At 37.8% G+C, this 18,884-nt stretch overlaps 1 protein-coding gene across 1 annotated transcript in view; it reads right to left on the bottom strand.

Annotated features, from left to right (window-relative positions):
• mylka (myosin, light chain kinase a) overlaps positions 1-18,884 on the bottom strand; it is a 122,251-nt gene that overhangs the window by 59,867 nt on the left and 43,500 nt on the right. Inside the window, exons 3-10 of the mRNA XM_084123267.1 lie at positions 11,351-11,558; positions 10,253-10,298; positions 9,602-9,767; positions 9,346-9,511; positions 8,854-8,875; positions 6,894-7,381; positions 5,956-6,159; positions 2,180-2,314 (exon numbers count right to left, since the gene is read on the bottom strand). Coding sequence (XP_083979393.1) covers positions 2,180-2,314; positions 5,956-6,159; positions 6,894-7,381; positions 8,854-8,875; positions 9,346-9,511; positions 9,602-9,767; positions 10,253-10,298; positions 11,351-11,558 — 1,435 coding nt within the window. The remainder of the gene's footprint in view (positions 1-2,179; positions 2,315-5,955; positions 6,160-6,893; positions 7,382-8,853; positions 8,876-9,345; positions 9,512-9,601; positions 9,768-10,252; positions 10,299-11,350; positions 11,559-18,884) is intronic.

The following is an 18,884-nucleotide window of genomic DNA, read 5'->3' as shown; positions in this document are numbered from 1 at the left end:
GGCCAGGGTTATATCCATATCCCTCCGCAAATATGCGTTTCCCCCAGTGAGCCTACTTGCAGACTCTGTGCAAAGTCAGGGAGGACGAGGAGCAGGTCCTTCTGGAGGTTCCCTATTGGCCCACCCGGACCTGGTTCCCAGAACTCATGCTCCTCTTGACAGTACCTCCCTGGCACATTCCTCTGAGGAAGGACCTTCTGACTCAGAGATGGGGCACCCTATGGCACCCACGACCGTGGCAACCAGCTCATCGGCTCGGCTCCTCAGCAAAAAACTGAAGGGCAATCGCACCTTCTGCTCATTATATACCCACACTGCGTGGCTGAACAGCTGATGCAAATGACTGTACGCCAATATGCATTGGCTCGTTTAGTTTCACTCGAAGTAGATTCGCCTCTCTAGTGAGATTCCTATTCGTCGGTTACACAGTACGTCTCCATTCCCTCCTTCAGGGAACGAGAGTTACCATACGTGACGAAGACGTTTTCTATTCACCAGTAAATAACACTGTAGCAACTGCATAGCACCATGCTAAAAATCACTCCAAACTCCTTAGCAACTCTCTAGCAATCCCCTAGTAACGACCCAGAACACAGATCCAGCAATGACCTTGCAATATCCTAACAACCATTCAGAACACTTTAGCAACCACATAGCAACACCCTGCTAATCCCCCAGAAAACACTAGCATTTATGGGGTGAGTTTTTCACTGATGTTTTCTTCATAAAATGTAACAATTAAACAGAAGCATTGTGTTTGAGATATAACAGTACAGATATATTACACAACATTTCCACACTTGTCATCCATCTAAGATGTTTCTCTCGAGATGCTGGGATAGGCATAGGTCTAGCAATTTGGACAAAGAATTGATGGACAGAACTTTTAGGATTGTTTTACATTGTTTTCAGACACTGGGATAAATGTTATATTTTGGATTATTGCTGTGTTGTTTTGAAGGTGGTAGGTTGGATATCATTATTCAGGCTCTTTAAGAACCCAACAATTAAAATGTCAATACGATGCAATTGTTGCTATGAAACTCAGCTGTAAGACTTAAGATGTAGTTGTATTTACAATTTCACATGGACAACAGTTATAGGCTAACAATAAATACAGCCTATTTTAGCTTTCCAGAGAACAGAGTGACACAAACACACACTTACTAACCTTTATAACCCTTCTGTCTCAGACATGAGTAAAGACAGATATCTAGCAATTTATCACTCATGGCATGCCATAAAAAGAGAGTAAAGAGAGTAATAAAAGGGGAAAAAGAGAGTAATTTTCATGCTTTTTTGCCCAGTAGGCTACTTTCTCTTTTTTTTTCTTTTTTTTTTTAAACAGCACTAAAACAGCAACACTATTGCCCTCTACTGGTAATAAAGAAGCTGCATAAAGGGATAGTTCACCCAAAAGTTAAAATTCTGTCATCATTTACTCACCCTCAAGTTGTTCCAAACCTGTATGAATTATACTATGGAAGTCAAAGGTCCCATTAACTGTTTTATTACCCACATTCTTCAAAAATATCTCCTTTTGTGTTCAGCAGAAGAAAGAAATTCGGTTTCACTTTACTTTGATGGTCCCTTTAACACATTCTGTTGACTATAAGTAACGTTGTACCTACATGTCTACTAACTCTCATTAGAGTGTTAGTTGAGTATTAGTAGACTGGTAGGGTTAGGGTTAGATTAAGTTGACATGTAGTTGCAAAATTACTTATAGTCAGTAGAGTGTTTGTTGGAGTTTGGTGTTTGTTAGTGTTTGCAGATATTAAGCAGACAGTCTACTTATACTCTAATGACAGTTAGTTGTCATATAGTTGCAAAGTTACTTATAGTCAACAGCACGTTCAAAAGGGACCATCAAAATAAAGTGTTACCAGAAATTCATACAGATTCGGAACAACTTGAGGATGAGTAAATGATGACAACATTTTTGGGTTAACTATCCCTTTAACTTCATCCCCAGAGAGAGCTTTTTACTCGTGTTATTCCACTCATTTAATAAACCAAATATACACACTAATATGCATCTGAGTTCACTTCAATTTTGTTTTGTGTTTTTGTAATGTGTATTATATATACATTTAGCAGATGCTTTTAACTAAAGTGACTCGCAAATGAGAATTACTGGATTGATGATAAGTCTCGCTCAAACAGTGCGTCATCTTACCATTGTGCATCCAGGAGAGCTCAGGCAGTGGTCTGCCCTCTACTGAGCACTGCAGGATAAAGTCCTGTCCCTCTGATAGCGAACAGTCTTTCAGAGAAGAGCTGAAGACCGGGGCTTTAGCCTCCACCCTCGCACCTACAACAAACATACACGAACACACAAATACAGTATAATTGGGCATTTAAAACCACAAAGCATCTGAAAGCAATTGGTTTCACCAATAGGTGGCACTGCCAGACTAATAATAATAACATTATTATCATTATTATTTGTAAATAACTGTTGACAAATAACATGTCCATAAACTTTTCCATCAAGACTTTCAATTAGGTTAAAATATAAAATAGTTTAGTTTTTTTAAGAAATGAATACCTAACCCAATAACAGTAAATTATGCATAGCTACAAGCAACTAACTCTAAACCAAACCATAACTCTAATTATATAGTAAGTGCATGCTTTTATTAATTTTACTTATTAATTTTTACTTTTACTTTATTTGTATAATTACACTGCAACAAGGGAACCTTAAAATAAAGTGTAACATACTTTTATTCAGAAAGGACACATTAAATTGATCAAAAGAGACAGTAAAGACTTATGTTTCTAACAAAAGATTGATTCTAACCATCAAATAATAACTTTCTAACCATCAAATAATCCTGAAAAAATGTATTGCGGTTTTCACAAAAACATTAAGTAGTAACTGTTTTCAACATTAAATAATACAAAATGTTTATTGAGCACCAAATCAGCATATTATAATGATTTCTGAAGAACCATGTTAATGTATAATCCATGTATGAATTAATGAGCTCATAAAATTGAGAATTATCTAAATTAGGAAAATCTAAAATCATGGCACAATACAGGACAGTGATGACACAACTTAACATGTAATGATCTTATAAAGATCAATAAATTGTTGTTTTTGTTATTATACCTGTTAACCCGAACTGAGGAGTTCTGTTTACATTAGTTCAAAGTTACTGTTCATTTTAATGTAAAGAAATGCAATTAACTTGACAAAATATACATTATTAAAAAGGCTTAATACTCAAGCTTAATTTTTTTTCCTTTGTTTTACTATATTAATTTCATGGTAACAGTAATTTCTTAATTTGTGTTGATACCTTTAATATGAAATATGAGCCTCAGCCACATCCATTGAATAAAAAAAAAAAAACTCCTGTAAGTTCTCCATGAAAGCACTAAACAACATCCCTCTGAGCTTTTAGGTCAAAAGTGTGCATATTTAGAGAAATATTGATTAATTATCATGTGTTTACTTCAAATTAATATAGAAAGGAGAAATATTTATTTTATTTTTTTCCCCCAAAATGAGGCGATGTGAGCATTATGGAATGCTAAACCCTCTTATGTAATGTTTCATTCATACTGGAAGCCAGAGGGCGCCCTCGTGCAGAAAGTCCACAAGTGAGAGTCATAAATCTTATGACCTTCCAAGAAATCCCTTATTTGGACAAAGGCATCCAGAGATCACTGCAGCTGAATAACCTGCAGATAAAGACGCCTTGGCTGATGGAACATGAAGACAATAAACACGATTGTGATGATGTGGTTTATCTGTGTTCTTCAAGCCTTCAACAATTAAGTATATTTATAAAGCAGTGCTAATCAACATAGCCTTTATCACAGTACAGTATACTATTGTCACGAACTGGTCCGAGACAAGAAGGTTGAGGATCCAAATGCAGTATTTATTGAACTTGGTAATCTAAAGACGTAATCCAAAGTACAGGCAAGGTCAAACACAGGCAGGCAGTCCATACAAACAAACACAACAAGGCAGGGAACACGGGCAAAAGAGTAATCCACGGAACAGGCAAGAAATCCAAAAACCAAGAGACATGAAACCAAGGGAGAATGCTCGGAATTGCAGTGTAACACTAAACAAGACTTCGCAGGGAATGAATGAGTGTACATGGTTTAAATAGGCTGAGGATGACAAGGTAATGAGACACAGGTGGATGCAATCAGGGATGAGACTGGGCAGTGAGTTATGGGAAATGTAGGGACTGACAATAGTCTGATGTGGCGTGCCCTCTGGTGGCTCTCAAGGGCACTCCAGCTGGTGACCGTTACATAGCCCTCCCTCTAAGGAGCGGCTTCCAGATGCTCCTGAAATTGTCCAGGAGGGAGGTGGAGCGGAGACGGACCTGGGGGCGGGATGGAGGGCGGGATGAGACTCTGGAAGGGCGGCCATGACGGGACGAGACTCTGAAAGGACGGCGGCCATCTTGGCCAAGGATTCACGGGCTGGAGCCGATGTGGGTACTGCCCACACACTCAAAATCGCCGTGGTGACTATGATGAGTGCTGTCTTTTCCAGAACTGACTCAGGCTCGGCAGGCAATGACGTGAAGAAGCTCAGGCTCGGCAGGCATGATGTGAAGAGGCAGACCTGGGCATGCTGGTGACTGTGGTGGGCCAAGCTCGGTGGCTATCGGAGCTTGATGCATGGTGCCCACCCCAAAGAAACTTAAGAGGAAGAGTCCTCCTCAGCCTCCCCAACAGTCAAGGAGGAACCAGTCAAATGAAGAGCATAATCTAGAAACTGAATGAGTGACCCTCGAGGACCATCATGGATTAGTGTGGATTGTAAAGTGTTGTTGAGTCCATAACAAAAGAAGTCAATCAGAGCATAGTCTGGGAGGTTAGTGAAATTGGCAATGTTCAAGAAGTCCTGGATATGGTCCTCATGCAAGAAGACAAGAAGGTTGAGGATCCAAATGTAGTATTTATTGAACAGGGTAATCCAAAGTACAGGGAGGATCAAACACAGGCAGGCAGTCCATACAAACAAACACAACAAGGCAGGGAACACGGGCAAAAGAGTAATCCACGGAACAGGCAAGAAATCCAAAAGCCAAGAGACATGAAACCAAGGAGAATGCTCGGAATTGCAGTGTAACACTAAACAAGACTTCATGGGGAATGAATGAGTGTATATGGTTTAAATAGGCTGAGACTGACAAGGTAATGGGATACAGGTGGGTGCAATCAGGGATGATGAGACCGGGCAGTGAGTTATGGGAAATGTATATGTTTTTGAGGGAATGACAATAGTCTGATGTGGAGTGCCCTCTGATGGCTCTCAAGGGCACTCCAGCTGGTGACCGTTAACACTATAAAATACTATATTTTCTGCCTCATTCTGTGAAGCACATGGGGTCACAGAATGTCATTTCACTCAGCTGTCGTTATAAAGTTAAGAGCAAAAACCCTGTTTTAATCTCATAAATTGTTGTGTTTTGATGCTGTGCTAAGCTAACATGCTAGCTAGCCCTTATGCACCTCTTAACAGGAGCGATTATATTTTATGACTAATTTTGAAAAGTAAAGAATATTGGAATGTCTGAATCAATGTTCTTTTTTTAAGAAGGTCATTTGATACAAAGCCAAAGAAGGTGAAGTGAGAAGTTTGGTCAAAGAAACGAGGGATTAAAACAGTGTGAATAGAAAGTCGTCAGTAAATATAATAAAGACAAAAGGAAAATAATTAGAGGTGATCAGGCCTGTGACTTTAGCTGCACTGCATTTCTAGACTGCAACAAGGCCAATGTGGTTTGTTTTTCCCCCATAAAGATATTTCAAAATCTCAAACTCATTTCTAGTAACTTTACGTTTAAGCCCTTGTGCCTATGCCATTTCTTCTTTGTTTCAAAAGGTGTGTATGTGTGTGGGGGGGAGGACTAACAGGTTAAATGGCGATCCAGAAAATGTAGATGTAGAAAATGAGAACTCAATTCTTACGCTTGACAGTCAGACTCCAGTGGACTGCAGTCTTTCCTTTTTTGTTGGTAGCAGTGCAGCCATACTGTCCCGTGTCAGTAATGTGAGCATTCTCCAGACACAGGACATGCAGACTGCCCTCCTGGCGTGTGCTGACGCCTGATCTCTGTCTGAGAGGAGCACCATCTTTCACCCAGCTCACTGCTGGCACTGGAGACCCAGACACTGAGAGAGCAAAGAATGACATCATGTACATAACTTACTTTACACAACTTTGTGCAACATCTACAGTTCCTCTTACATATTTTAAGAGGTTAAGGGTAACTGTCAAATGTACTGACAAACATTAATGGTAGACTAAAATATACTTTAATGTCATTTCTATTGAAACGTATATGTTATGTTTTTTTAATACACAAAAGTAATGATGAAGTTGCAATTTAGTATATTAACTTCATATATATTAAATAACCCACTACAGTTAAAATTGTATTCAAGTACTTTACATGTGCATTAATACATTAGTCAACACAAATTAGTGTAATTTAAATCATAAAACTTTTTTTTAAAAGTAGAAACATTTTTTCTCCTAATTTTTACTTTAAAACTTTTAATTTGAAAATATCACATAGAGTGAAACATAGTCTCTATGAGTGCAGTTTTATTTAATGAATAATATATTATCTGCAAGTGCAGTTTATTTTTCCAAATATACTTCATATTTATTTGAACTACAACTGCATATTCAATACAATTAGGCGCACCTTATTTTTAAAAGGGAATTCATGAAGTGTCATTTTTCTTCCAGAAGATAAAGTCGAGACATGTGAACAGTGGTATAGACAGCAGCTGGTCAGATCATAGCAGCATTGATCAATCAGCACTCAAGACCGGAACTAAATACTAATACTGACTAAACTCTAAATTTGATCCCAGTCACTTCAGTTCACTAGACTCACCTTGGCATCTGAAAGTGACCTTTTCTCCCTGCATGACCTCTTGGCTCTGAGGCTGATAGTCAAAACTGGGCAGAGTTTCTAGGACATCCATGTTGCTCTCTCTGGTTTGTTGGCTTTTGTCTCTGCTGGACTCCACCCGTGACGGTTCAGGCATCTGTCCTGGAGCTCTGAACCTATCCGAAACTCTCTTTGTGCCATGTGACTCAATCTTTACAATGTTTTGACTTCTTACATTGACCAAGTTTGATGTCTTGTCACTAGCTGGTGATCTTCCATCTGTGGATTTGCTGATGGGTTGTGAGGATAGGGTTGATGTTATTTTTGGTGTGTCAGTTCTGGTCATGGGGGGAACACTGGCTACAATGGTAGTAGACAGTGGTGTGCGTGTTTCTGTAGTTACGGTTCGGACAGATGTGCTAGAAGTTTTCTGTTCAATGTCAAGACCGTTGGTGCTGTGCTTGACCGGATCCTGAAATTGTTTGGGAATGCTAAGGAAAGAAAGATCCTAAAGTCAAGTGAACAGTCTTGTTGCTGTGTTTCCACCCACCCATTTTTAATGCGCTTTTTGGGATATTGCATAAATAAACAACTGGATGGAAATGCCAAGATGCGCTTGAATTCTAAAAATGTGATCGTTTGAGTTGGATTTTTATTAGATTAGGAAAACATGTGCATAAACTATAATGGAAACACATTTACCGAATAAAATTAAATAAGTGTGCATCAAAAAAACACATGTGACTTTGCGATGGAACGGCATAACTGGACAAACCAGGGAATCGATTTTTTTTGCACAGCATCTGAAATGCTGTTATGGTTGTTCTGAAATGCCTGAGCAAAATCTGTTGTCAAAGCGGTTCTGTATAATTACTTTCCAGAACAGTCTTACACGACTGTGTTCCCAAACAGCAGGGATCCGCCCCCGATTATTATTATTAGCCAGAGAAAAACTAATGTTTAAAAGTCACATAATGGTGACATCAAATAAAATATTTTCAATAAAACGTCAACATCTAAACATCTGTTAATTCTCAAGTCAAACTGGTTAGTAATAAGTGAAGCTGGTTATGCGGTTTGTGGAGTTCAATAGCCCACGCCCAGTGCCTGCTGGGAAACTTCCCGCTAAAAAATTTATGAGAATGTTTTTCGCTAAACATTTTTAGAATGTTTTTAGATAATTTTATCCTACCATTTAGGAAAACGTTCTGGGAACAAAAATAAAACTTGCCACTGAAAACATTACTAGAACAAAACACTTTCTAGCTGGGTAGTCAAAATTTAGACGATCAAGTCTCTTCTCGTCAACTAACGTTTAGTCGACTATTGGGGGAACTAGAACAAGGGTTTTTTAAAAACTGGACCAGGACCAGGGGTCCGCAAGGGAGTACTTGGGGATCAGTGTAAATGTTTAGAAAAAAAGTGTACAAATAAACAATACAAAAAAATAGATTTAAAGAATAAGTAAATAAACAAATAATTAAATAATTAAATAAACAAAAAACAGCGATGCAAATTACTAGAAATTAAATATATTCTATATATATATATATATATATATATATATATGTGTGTGTGTGTGTGTATATATATATATATATACACACACACATACATATACATATATATATATATATATATATATGGGGGGGGTGGTATCTTGGCTGATATGACTGTAATCTTGGACTTTATACAGACACCTTTTGCTCTAGATGTAGCATCACACAAAAGATACGCAAAAGATCTTGATGCTATACAAATACTGCATTCAGCCAGTTATATGATTCAACATGTAGATCGAAACAGAGTTTTCTAGGCCAAAGACATGACAAGTCTTCAACTCATGTGCATGGACATTATTGTAGAAAGATTTATTAAAAGTACTATTAATTTCTTTTTAGATCTTAAAAGAAAAGAAAAAGTCAAAAAAAAAAAGAAAAAAAAGGAAGAAGTCTTTACTTACATGGCTGTCTCAGTGTCTCCATCTGCAACAGATCAACAGAATAAACCATAAGAATCTCAAACTTTAAACTGTGATTTTTATTTATTTATTTATTTTAGCTGGATAATATTAAGACATTAATGAAACACATATTGTTATAGTTACTGCCCTGACATCTGTGGAAAATTCTGTTACCAAAGACTGAATATGATCCAACAAGGATCCAGGGCACCAGCCTCATTGGTGGCCCTCATTTGTCGCAATTGTGAAATGTAATATTCATACAATGAGAATTATTTTAAAAATATGAGAAATAAAGTTGCAATTGTGAGCTATAAACCTGCAATAATGTCAATGAATTCTGCATTTACAAAACACTTTGCCAAAGTATAGGTTTTCAAATTTTACATGAGAAAAAAATTAGATAAATGGTGGTAGTTAGAGCCCATGGGGAAGTGGCCTACATTAGCCTGGTCTAGAATCTGTTACTCCATCAATACACCCTTCTCTTACCTTGTACAATGAGTTCAGCAGTTGCAGAGGCTTTCCCAGCACTGTTGGCCACCAGACAGGTGTACACGCCAGCGTCCTCTGAGCACACATGGCGAATCTCCAGGAAATGCATTCCTGATCTCTCAAACATGTTATAGTGATCCGATGGCTGGATCTTATCTTCTCCCTGACAGAGGAAACACGGGGAATGAATATTCCCACACTACCTGCACTTGACCCAAACTGTGATTTCAAATATTGGTTAATCATGTCTCACCTTACACCACTGCACCAGTGGCTGGGGTCGCCCCGTGATCTTGGCAGAGAATTTGCCACTCTGTCCAACTTTGAGATACAGCCGAGAAGGTTTAGTCACAAACTTTGGGGGGCTTTCACCCCAGATACTGGGTCTATTCTCAACTGCTGGAACACCCATAGATCCGCTGGTGAAAAAAGAGAGAAAATGTATGTAATGCTACTGATTCACACGACTAAACCCAGGAACAATCATTTATTGCATGCACATGCAGTTTCTTTTCAAATTAGCTCAATTATGTCCTCAGCTGGCAGGCAGCAATGGCCAACCATTGCTGCCTGCCACCTGAGGACATAATTAAGCTAATGTTAGCAAATGTTAATCGAGAATGCATATTTGACAGAAATGTCATAGCTTATCAATTTTTTGTCAGGTGTTTTTTCATTACCAACCAGCTCCATGATAAAGCGCAACAATACATTTGATTTTAAGCTAAGAAAAATTTGACTTCGACACTTTTGTGAATCATATTCTTCACATGATGACAGTAACAGTAAACAGTAACAGTAAACAATGTATAACTAACTACCAAAATGATATGGCATGTTGTGTATTTCATATTCATGCATGAAATTTCCTTGTGTGGTGCTTTTCGGACAGTGTGTATCTCACCCTGCTCTGTTGGAGGAAGGAAGACTGTATTTTTTCACAGCATTTCCTGTGTGGGATGGAAAAGGTTATTCATGAAGCTCCAAATACAATGTATACACTCATCCGTAAACACACAGAATTCATTAGAAACATAAAAAGAACATATTTCCCCTTTCCTCTTTCTCTCCTCCCTTCATAAACATGCAACAGCTGCTATTATCTGCTGCTAGTTGTAAAATATTTGAATGGCTCCATATGTTTGTGTTTTTGTGAAGTATGCTGGAGGAAGTTTATTAAGCATTTATTAGTCTATAAATCAGTACAGATGTAGTGCTGCATCTCTGACTGTGAAGACTTTTACTGCAGGTAAAAAGTGGAAAATGAGAAATTACACCGTAATGTAAACTTTTAAGTACAGTTGTGATCAAAATTATTCAATCCCCATTGCAAATCAAGTTTATTGGCAGAATTTACAGACTTAAATAATTGCATAAACTTGAATATACCACCCAAGTCATGTTGACAGCTTTTTTATGGTTCCTTTTGTGAACTTGACAGCCTCACCGTGTGTAATGGAAAAGAGCAGCTTGGACATTCTGCCTAACATCTTCAATCTCTAAAACACACCATCAGAAACAACTGCTCTTGTTTTTGAAAGATTATTTTCTTATTCACCATTTTTGTCAGTAAAAATGTCTAAGATTAGTTAAAGGGTTTTATGTTGTTGTCTTCTGATTGTATTTTATTTAATGTGTTTATATTTTTTACGCTGCATGTTTTCCTTAAATGCTTTCTTTTTATATGCTCAAAGTTTTATTGTACAGCACTTTGGTGCAACTCTATTGCTTTTAAATGTGCTATAGAAATAACTTGTTTACTTTTTTGTGACTTTTTTGACTTGACTGATAGTAGACTTGCCAGTAGACGAGATATATGCAGATGTGTAACATAGGGCCTGTTATATAATTCTAGATATCCTGGCCATATATTCTCCAACTTACTTATTTTTCTTAATATACAGCATAGATTATCCCATAACCCTAACATTGATCACTGACCCTGATCTTTCTAGAACACCGTCTCAAGATGAGCCTCAAGCCCATTAAGATGATTATTTACCTTCCACAACGATCTCCACGGTAACCTGGCAGCTCCCAGCATCATTGACAGCTTCACAGGTGTAACGTCCTCTATCGTCATCCTGGACTTCCTGGACCACCAGACTAAAGGTTCCACGAGCACTTTGTTCCATAGAATAATGATCCCCTGCTATCAGCAGCTTCCCATTCCTAAACCAGCAGACCTGGGGCTCTGGAAATCCACGTACCTGACAAAGATCACATACAACAAATGTAAGATTAGTCAAACATACATAAAATGAACGGCATTCTGGACATGCTTGAAAGCCAGTGAACAGAATCGGGAACAGCCTTCATTATTAGTTACTCAGTAACTGATTATCAGCGTTGCTCTGCTTATAGACCAAGAGGGAAAAAGCTCTCCTACTTATTTCCTGAGATTTCTGCATGTGTGTGTGGTGTGTGATGAACAAGAGAAACTTAATACCAGCCGCAGTACCTCTCTTTCTGTCATTACTCTTTCTTGATTATAATAATTTATGATTTTGCCAGAAATTCAAACCAACACTAGCAAAAAAGTGCAAAAAAGGAACCATTTTACTAATGTAAATCCAGGGGTTCCCAATCCTGCTCCTGGACAGTCAACTTATTTGAGTTTCTCTCCCTTGCGCACAAAGGTATCTCCTGAAAGGGCAGCATAACATCTGATCTACAGCAAAATAGTTGGTTATAACTGAATGGATATTTAATTACTAAAGTACTAATTACATTTCCTCTCTCCTGAGATTCCTTCAACTGATCGATTATTAAAGTCAGCATAGATGTATCCTTCGCTGCCTTTGATATCCCACAATCCTGTGCTTTCCATTCTGTGACAGTTGAGCTAAAAAAAGAAGAGTGTCTAAAAGTTGCGGTTGGTGGTCAGTCTGTGTGTAAATGTAAGTTTTTGACCAACATTTTCCATTTTGTGTATCATTTCTAGCGAGAAATTACTATATTAGTAATTACATATTTGCTTTGGTTTCACTAAAGCTCTCTATTTTGCTGTAGATCATTAAACCGTTATGCTGCCTCACAAGTCTGTCCGAAATCAGTTCTGTGAGATACTTTTGTGCGCAAATGCTGCCTGCAAAGTCATTGCCTGATAGTCAGCTGCCTAGGTTTTCGGACACAGCCCATGATTACCTGGTTCAGGGGCTAACCTTAAACTATGCAGGACGTTGGCCCTCCAGGAGCAGGATTGGGCACCAATCAGTGTCACATGATCCTTCAAAAATCATTCTAATATGATGATTTGATGCTCAAAAAAACATTCATTATTATTTTCAATGTTGAAAACAGTTGTGTACAATTTTTAAAAAAAATTATTTGATGATTAGAAAGTTCAAAAGAACAGCATTTATTTAAAATAGAATATTTTCTAACATTATAAATGTCTTTACTGTAAATTTTGATCAGTTTAACTCATCCTTGATGAATAAAAGTATTGATTTATTTTATTTCTTTTCCCCAAAAATAAAATTTAAATTCTTACTGACCCCAAACTTTTGAAGGGTAGTGTTTAATGTTACAAAAGCTTTCCATTTCAGATAAATGCTGTTCTTTTGAACTTTCTATTCATCATAGCATCATGAAATAAAAATGTAAAAAACTTTTTTCAACATTGATAATAATCAGAAATGTTTCTTGAGCATCAAATCATCATATTAGAATGAATTCTGAAGGATCATGTGACACTGAAGACTGGAGTAATGATGCTGAAAATTCAGCTTTGATCACAGGAATAAATTACACTTTACTGTATATTCACATAGAAAACAGCTGTTTTAAATTGTAATAATATTTCACAGTATGTCTGTTTTTGTTTGTATTTTTAATCAAATAAATGCAGCCTTGGTGAGCAGAAGAGACTTCTTTTAAAAATATTAAAAAATCTTACCGATCTAAAACTTTTGACCGGTAGTGTATATCAAAGTTCCATGGTACCCATTTTCAGAAAAAATGTTTGCCCATGTAAAACTTAACTACCAACACATTGTTAAGGTAGTTGCCAGGTTGTTACACACTTACTAAGGTGTTTTTTTATTCAAAACCTCCCCCCCAAAAAACAGCAAACTAGCCTTCCGGATCAGCTTATTAACATCATGACTAAACTTGTCTTGCCTCAGCAAACACCATGCATTATTTTCATTCGCTCTGAGAATTCTTTTGTAGTAGTGAAATGTTTATCAGTTATAGATCAGCACAAAGAAAGGAGCACCTGATCCATCTATAATACAACAAACACAAATGCCTGAGTCATTTTGATGGGAGCGGTACTACTGTGGTTCTTGTGAAGAGCTCATACTCACTCCTGTTCACTTCATTGATCTCTTTCTACTTGTTTCCTCTCGGTTCTATCAACCATTCCAAATCTGTGTGCTGACCATGTCTAATAAGGACACCATATGGATAATCTCCCCCATTCACCCTGTCTTTTACTAATGTTGGCATGTCTTGTTTCTGCAGACCTCAGTGAGATTGTTTAACATTGTACATTGGAAGTGGACCAATCAAATCATGAAACACAATCTACCTCTCTGTCTGCAAACCAGCAGCGCCACACATCCACTTCACATGAAACTAAAATCAGAGGAAACTGCTAACTACTACAAGCTGCAACAGATTTCAGATCGAATACACAAATTTATACAGCTCGATGGCTAGTAGACAATAGATTGATTCCAGATGCCCTTCCAAAATTCCAAGGCTAAAATGAAAGCAAAAACTTTACCATACAGCAAAGGTTTCTAGGAGCGTGTCAAGACTGGCCTCTCTTCCTTTCAGGCAAACGGATCTCACAGTGACAGGTCCACTTCACTGCAGATTTGCCCAAAAATAGCAATATTAGCTCAGAATTCTTTATTAAATCAGTGCAGTGCTGGTATTTCCTCTATGTCGGCTGCTGTTTTTCTTGTGTACACTCTCTCAGTTTGAAGCCTTTACTCTGAGACATGTGGTCAAGAGCTCTACCTCAAAAATCCAGCAGGACTCACTTCCGATGCTGAGGGGAGGAAAAACACAGGGTTGTTTGCACAAAACATCTGCTTTTTTTCGTGCTTTCTCTCACACAATTCATACTGACAGCACAAGTAGGGCACAAGTCTTAAGCAAGACCAGACCAAGAGAGGACTATTGTATTCACAGTCTATTGCCCTATAAAGAGAATCGGCCAAACAATGATAAATTGATACATTTTTGTACATGCTAAACACCCCACCAACTGTTCTGGGGTGCATTCCTCGTAACTCTCTGCTTAACTAGCATAGTACAATGCATCTATGGAGAAATTAACTAGCTAGTCACAAGTTTCCCGAAACCATAGTAACTTTGCACATCTGTTGTTTGAACCTTGTTAGTTTAACTATACAGAACTGCCATTAACTCTTACACCGCCATTGAAATTTCCGTCTTTCCGTGTTTTCACTGTTATACGGTAGGGCGCGCTACTAGGCATTTTCTGAAAGAGCACTGAATCTCCTGATCAAAACACATGCGAAAAAGAAGCAGATATCATATGTAAGCAGATGCATATGTAAAATAACGCAATCATCAAAATTAAACAGCATATAAATCAAAACTGCCTAATTTGAATGCATGAAATGTCGACCCAGGACGAGCTACAGGACTGTGAAGCTTTGGGGGTGTTGATGGACTCGATCTACTCCATCTGTGTTTTAATCATCATTCTGAATCCGATCTGGATGTAGTCTTTGAAAAAACACGATTTTCTCAGCTTTTTGTTAAAACTGTTGCTTTTTTTAAGAAACTTACCCATATTCAAGTATATTGTAAAGGTACAATATGTAAGAATTTTGTATCAAAATATCCAAAAACCACTTGCACAGTGTTATATATTTCTTTCAATTGTGTACTTACATTATCCTAAATGTTTCCAAGAATTTGTAAATTCTGAAAAAATCACAATTTTAAATAGTGCCTGTCAATGACGTAATATCCGCGTTATCCCTGGTTTCCACTTGTACTGCCATGGTAACCTTGGCGACAGATGTGGACAACTGCGTAATGTTTAGCGGCACGCTGTTGTTGTTTCGTTCAAACATTATGGATCATGGCAAGCAGACTTTGGGACAAAAGGAGAACTAAAATGAGGATCAATATTGGCGTGGTATTTTCGAGATGCCAAGAGCTTCGCGGCAAACTTCAGCTTAACAGAGCTTCACGACTTGACAGAGACGCCATTCTTGCATGTACTTTTTTAGACAGGTGAACAAATTTACATAAAATAAATCATTGTTAAATACACCGAACAAAATTATAAACGCAACACTTTTGTTTTTGCCCCCATTTTTCATGAGCTGAACTCAAAGATCTAAGACTTTATCTATGTACACAAAAGGCCTATTTCTCTCAAATATTGTTCACAAATCTGTCTAAATCTGTGTTAGTGAGCACTTCTCCTTTGCCGAGATAATCCATCCGCCTCACAGGTGTGGCATATCAAGATGCTGATTAGACTGCATGATTCTTGCACAGGTGTGCCTTAGGCTGGCCACAATAAAAGAACAGTACTAACAGTACTAAATACACCCTTGGAACATATGAGTATATGTACAGTGGCTAGGGAAATGACAGGAGTACTCTTCATTTTGGCTTTGGGGCACTGCATGTGTACATACACAAAGAACAGCAACAACATGAGGCAAAACCACATACCCAGCTTGTTCTAATACATCAATATCGTTTGTTATGCTACAAGATCACTAGCAATCAAAATGCACTCTTCCTTTAATGATTCCTTTAGACTGCTGCCCAGAACTCATTCCAGGGAACATTAGACTCCACAGACATGCTCTGAGGCGTCTCACAAGATTCCTCATCTAGAGGCCAAACTGAGACACAATGTAGAGTTTTTTTTTTTTTTTTTTTTTTTTTCTTGAATGTTTTTTTATGTGATATAATTTGTTTTTCAATGATGGCTTGTTTTGTAATCTAAACATGATGACAGCGGCTCAAATGAAACAATGTTGACAAATTCTAGAGTCTGAGATGTTGATTTTCTAAATAAGAGTGCAGACTGATGGTACATGCAGAGTTCGGAGGTTCTCTGGCTGATCTGGAATCAGCACTGGGGATGTTCCACCTGGCTCTCATTATGGGGCCTCAGACAAATATTCACTAATGACCTGCTGTTGATGATATACAGCCAAAACTTTACATAGCACATACTTGCATAGCTACTAACCACATTCTATAAAACAAGTTACATACTATATGCTCAATTTAGTGTATTCTGAGTTATCCATTCAGTAATGTACACAGGCCACACACTCTGAAAAGCAATACACTCACAGACTTTATTAATGAAGTGAAATCTGACTATTATGAGAATGAACTAGACTTGCATTTACTGAATTGCATTTTGCTAGCTTGAACTAACCCTAGTGAGAAAAAAAGTATACTTTATTGTATTTAAAATATATTTCCTTTTTCAATAGTACATTGCATACACTAACACAAATTGTACTATCTTTAATATATTAAAAGTGTATTAGCATCATGCTTTTATCTATTTTCACAATACAACTTTTAACACACTTTAAAATAATTGTACTTTAGTATAATTTCTAAAAATATATTTGAGAAAAATATACTTGAAGTGAAAATTTAGTTTATTTTTTAAAAGTGTATTTATTTGCACTTTATTAAAAATATATTTTAGGTATATTTTAACTGTGTGCTGGAAATATATACTTTCAAAATACATTATAGTATAGAATAGTATTTTGTACAAAGTATAGCTAAGTATTATTTGTCTATTAATGTGCATTTGTTATAGAAGACAAAGGGCCCTATTTTAACGGTCTGAAACGCAAGTATCAAGCGCGAAACGCAAGTAATTTGTGGGCGGGGTCTTGGGCGCTGTTGCTATTATACCGGCGGGATAAATGACTCTTGCGCCGACGCAAATCTAAAATGGGTTGGTCTGAAGTAGCTTCATTATTCATAGGTGTGGTTTGGGCGTAACATAAATAAACCATTCAGAGCGTCATCTCACATTCCCTTTAAGAGCAGGCACGCTTGTTCTAAAGTGGATTCCTATTATAACGGCGGATTTGCCAGGCGCGCGCCAGGAGCGGTTCACAGCCGAGGAGACCGACGTTCTATCTATCTATTGTAATAATGTATGATTTGTAAAAATGAAAACTGCTGCTTCTGTGTAGATGAGAGAATCAAAGTGTATGCGTGTTGTGCACACACTACATTGATTATGGCCAAGCATGCGCCCTTAAAATAGCATATGAATAACATGTGCAACGCGCCACTGACTTTAAACTAGTTTTTTTCGGTTAGTGGCGGAATTGTTTTCTAAACCTGCAAAATAGCATGAGGGAATGTTTGTGCCGGAACACGCCTCCTCTTTGTGCTGAACCGCCCCCAGGAGCCAAGTGTATTTCTTAGTTAACCGACGTGCGTCTGTGGAGGGAAAAGTCCGCTGTGCGCGGGTGCAAAATGGGAATGATACATGCGTCGGTGTACAAAGTCAATTGCTCTGGGTGCAAGATAGGGCCCAAAGTGTGCAATTTGTAGCACCGCTGTGCTTCGGGCGACCCGAGTTCGAGTCCCGACTCGCGGAGCTTTCCTGATCCCATCCCCCCTCTCTCTCTCCCACCTCACTTCCAGTCTAGCTACTGTCCTCATAGACACTCGTAATATCACTAATCAAGCATGTAATTAGTCCCTACACAGGCATATACTTAGTATACTTTAAGTTGTTCCAGTTTAGTACAAAAAAGTACACTAAATACAATTAAAGTTATGCTTTATACAATTTAATTACAACTAAAATATACTTAGTACAAAATTAGCTGTTTTTAAAACAGCACACTTCAAGTTAACTAATCATATTAACACACTTGAAGTATACTAAATTAGTCTGGCTGCAAGTATACTTAGCATTTATTGATTTTTTTTCACCAGGGAGCCTTTGCAAGTTTTAGGTAATCCAGCTTCAGTGAAAAAATTCTGCAATTTTCACTGGCCCACATCTGGTACGCGTTGAATCCACATGTACCAGATATGGCCCGGGTCTGGGACAACACTATGTTGCTGTCTGGGTGGTAGACATATCACTTTGAAAATCACAAAACATACAACAAGCAGCATAATATTATTTTGCAGAAATATCTTCACAGGGTAATTTTTCTATGTTGCTGTCTGGGTAGTGAGTGGCATTAAAAGCCACAAAGATGAATGTGAATCTGGCAACGTTTTATTGTGTTGGTTGTTGTACGTATCGCAGCAGTTTTAAAGGTCCCATGACATGCTACTTTTTGTAGGCTTTAATATAGTCCTTAGTGGTCCTTAGTACTGTATCTGAAATCTCTTTCTAAAAATTCAGCCTCGGTAAGCTCAGAATTCGGTGTCTGTAGCTTTAAATACTAATGAGGAGGAGAAAGGCGGCGCAAGGTGGAGGGTGGGTGTGGCCTTGACCATCTTGCGCAACGGTACCATGCATGTTTGTTTATGTTGGATATATTGCAATGGCACGAAGACACGCAGTCGTTCAAGCA

This window comes from Abramis brama, assembly GCF_963993115.1.
Source record: "Abramis brama genome assembly, chromosome: 8".
NCBI classification, from domain to species: Eukaryota; Metazoa; Chordata; class Actinopteri; order Cypriniformes; family Leuciscidae; genus Abramis; species Abramis brama.
The sequence above is the reverse complement of the archived record's forward strand: the minus strand, read 5'-3'. Positions and strand labels throughout refer to the sequence as shown.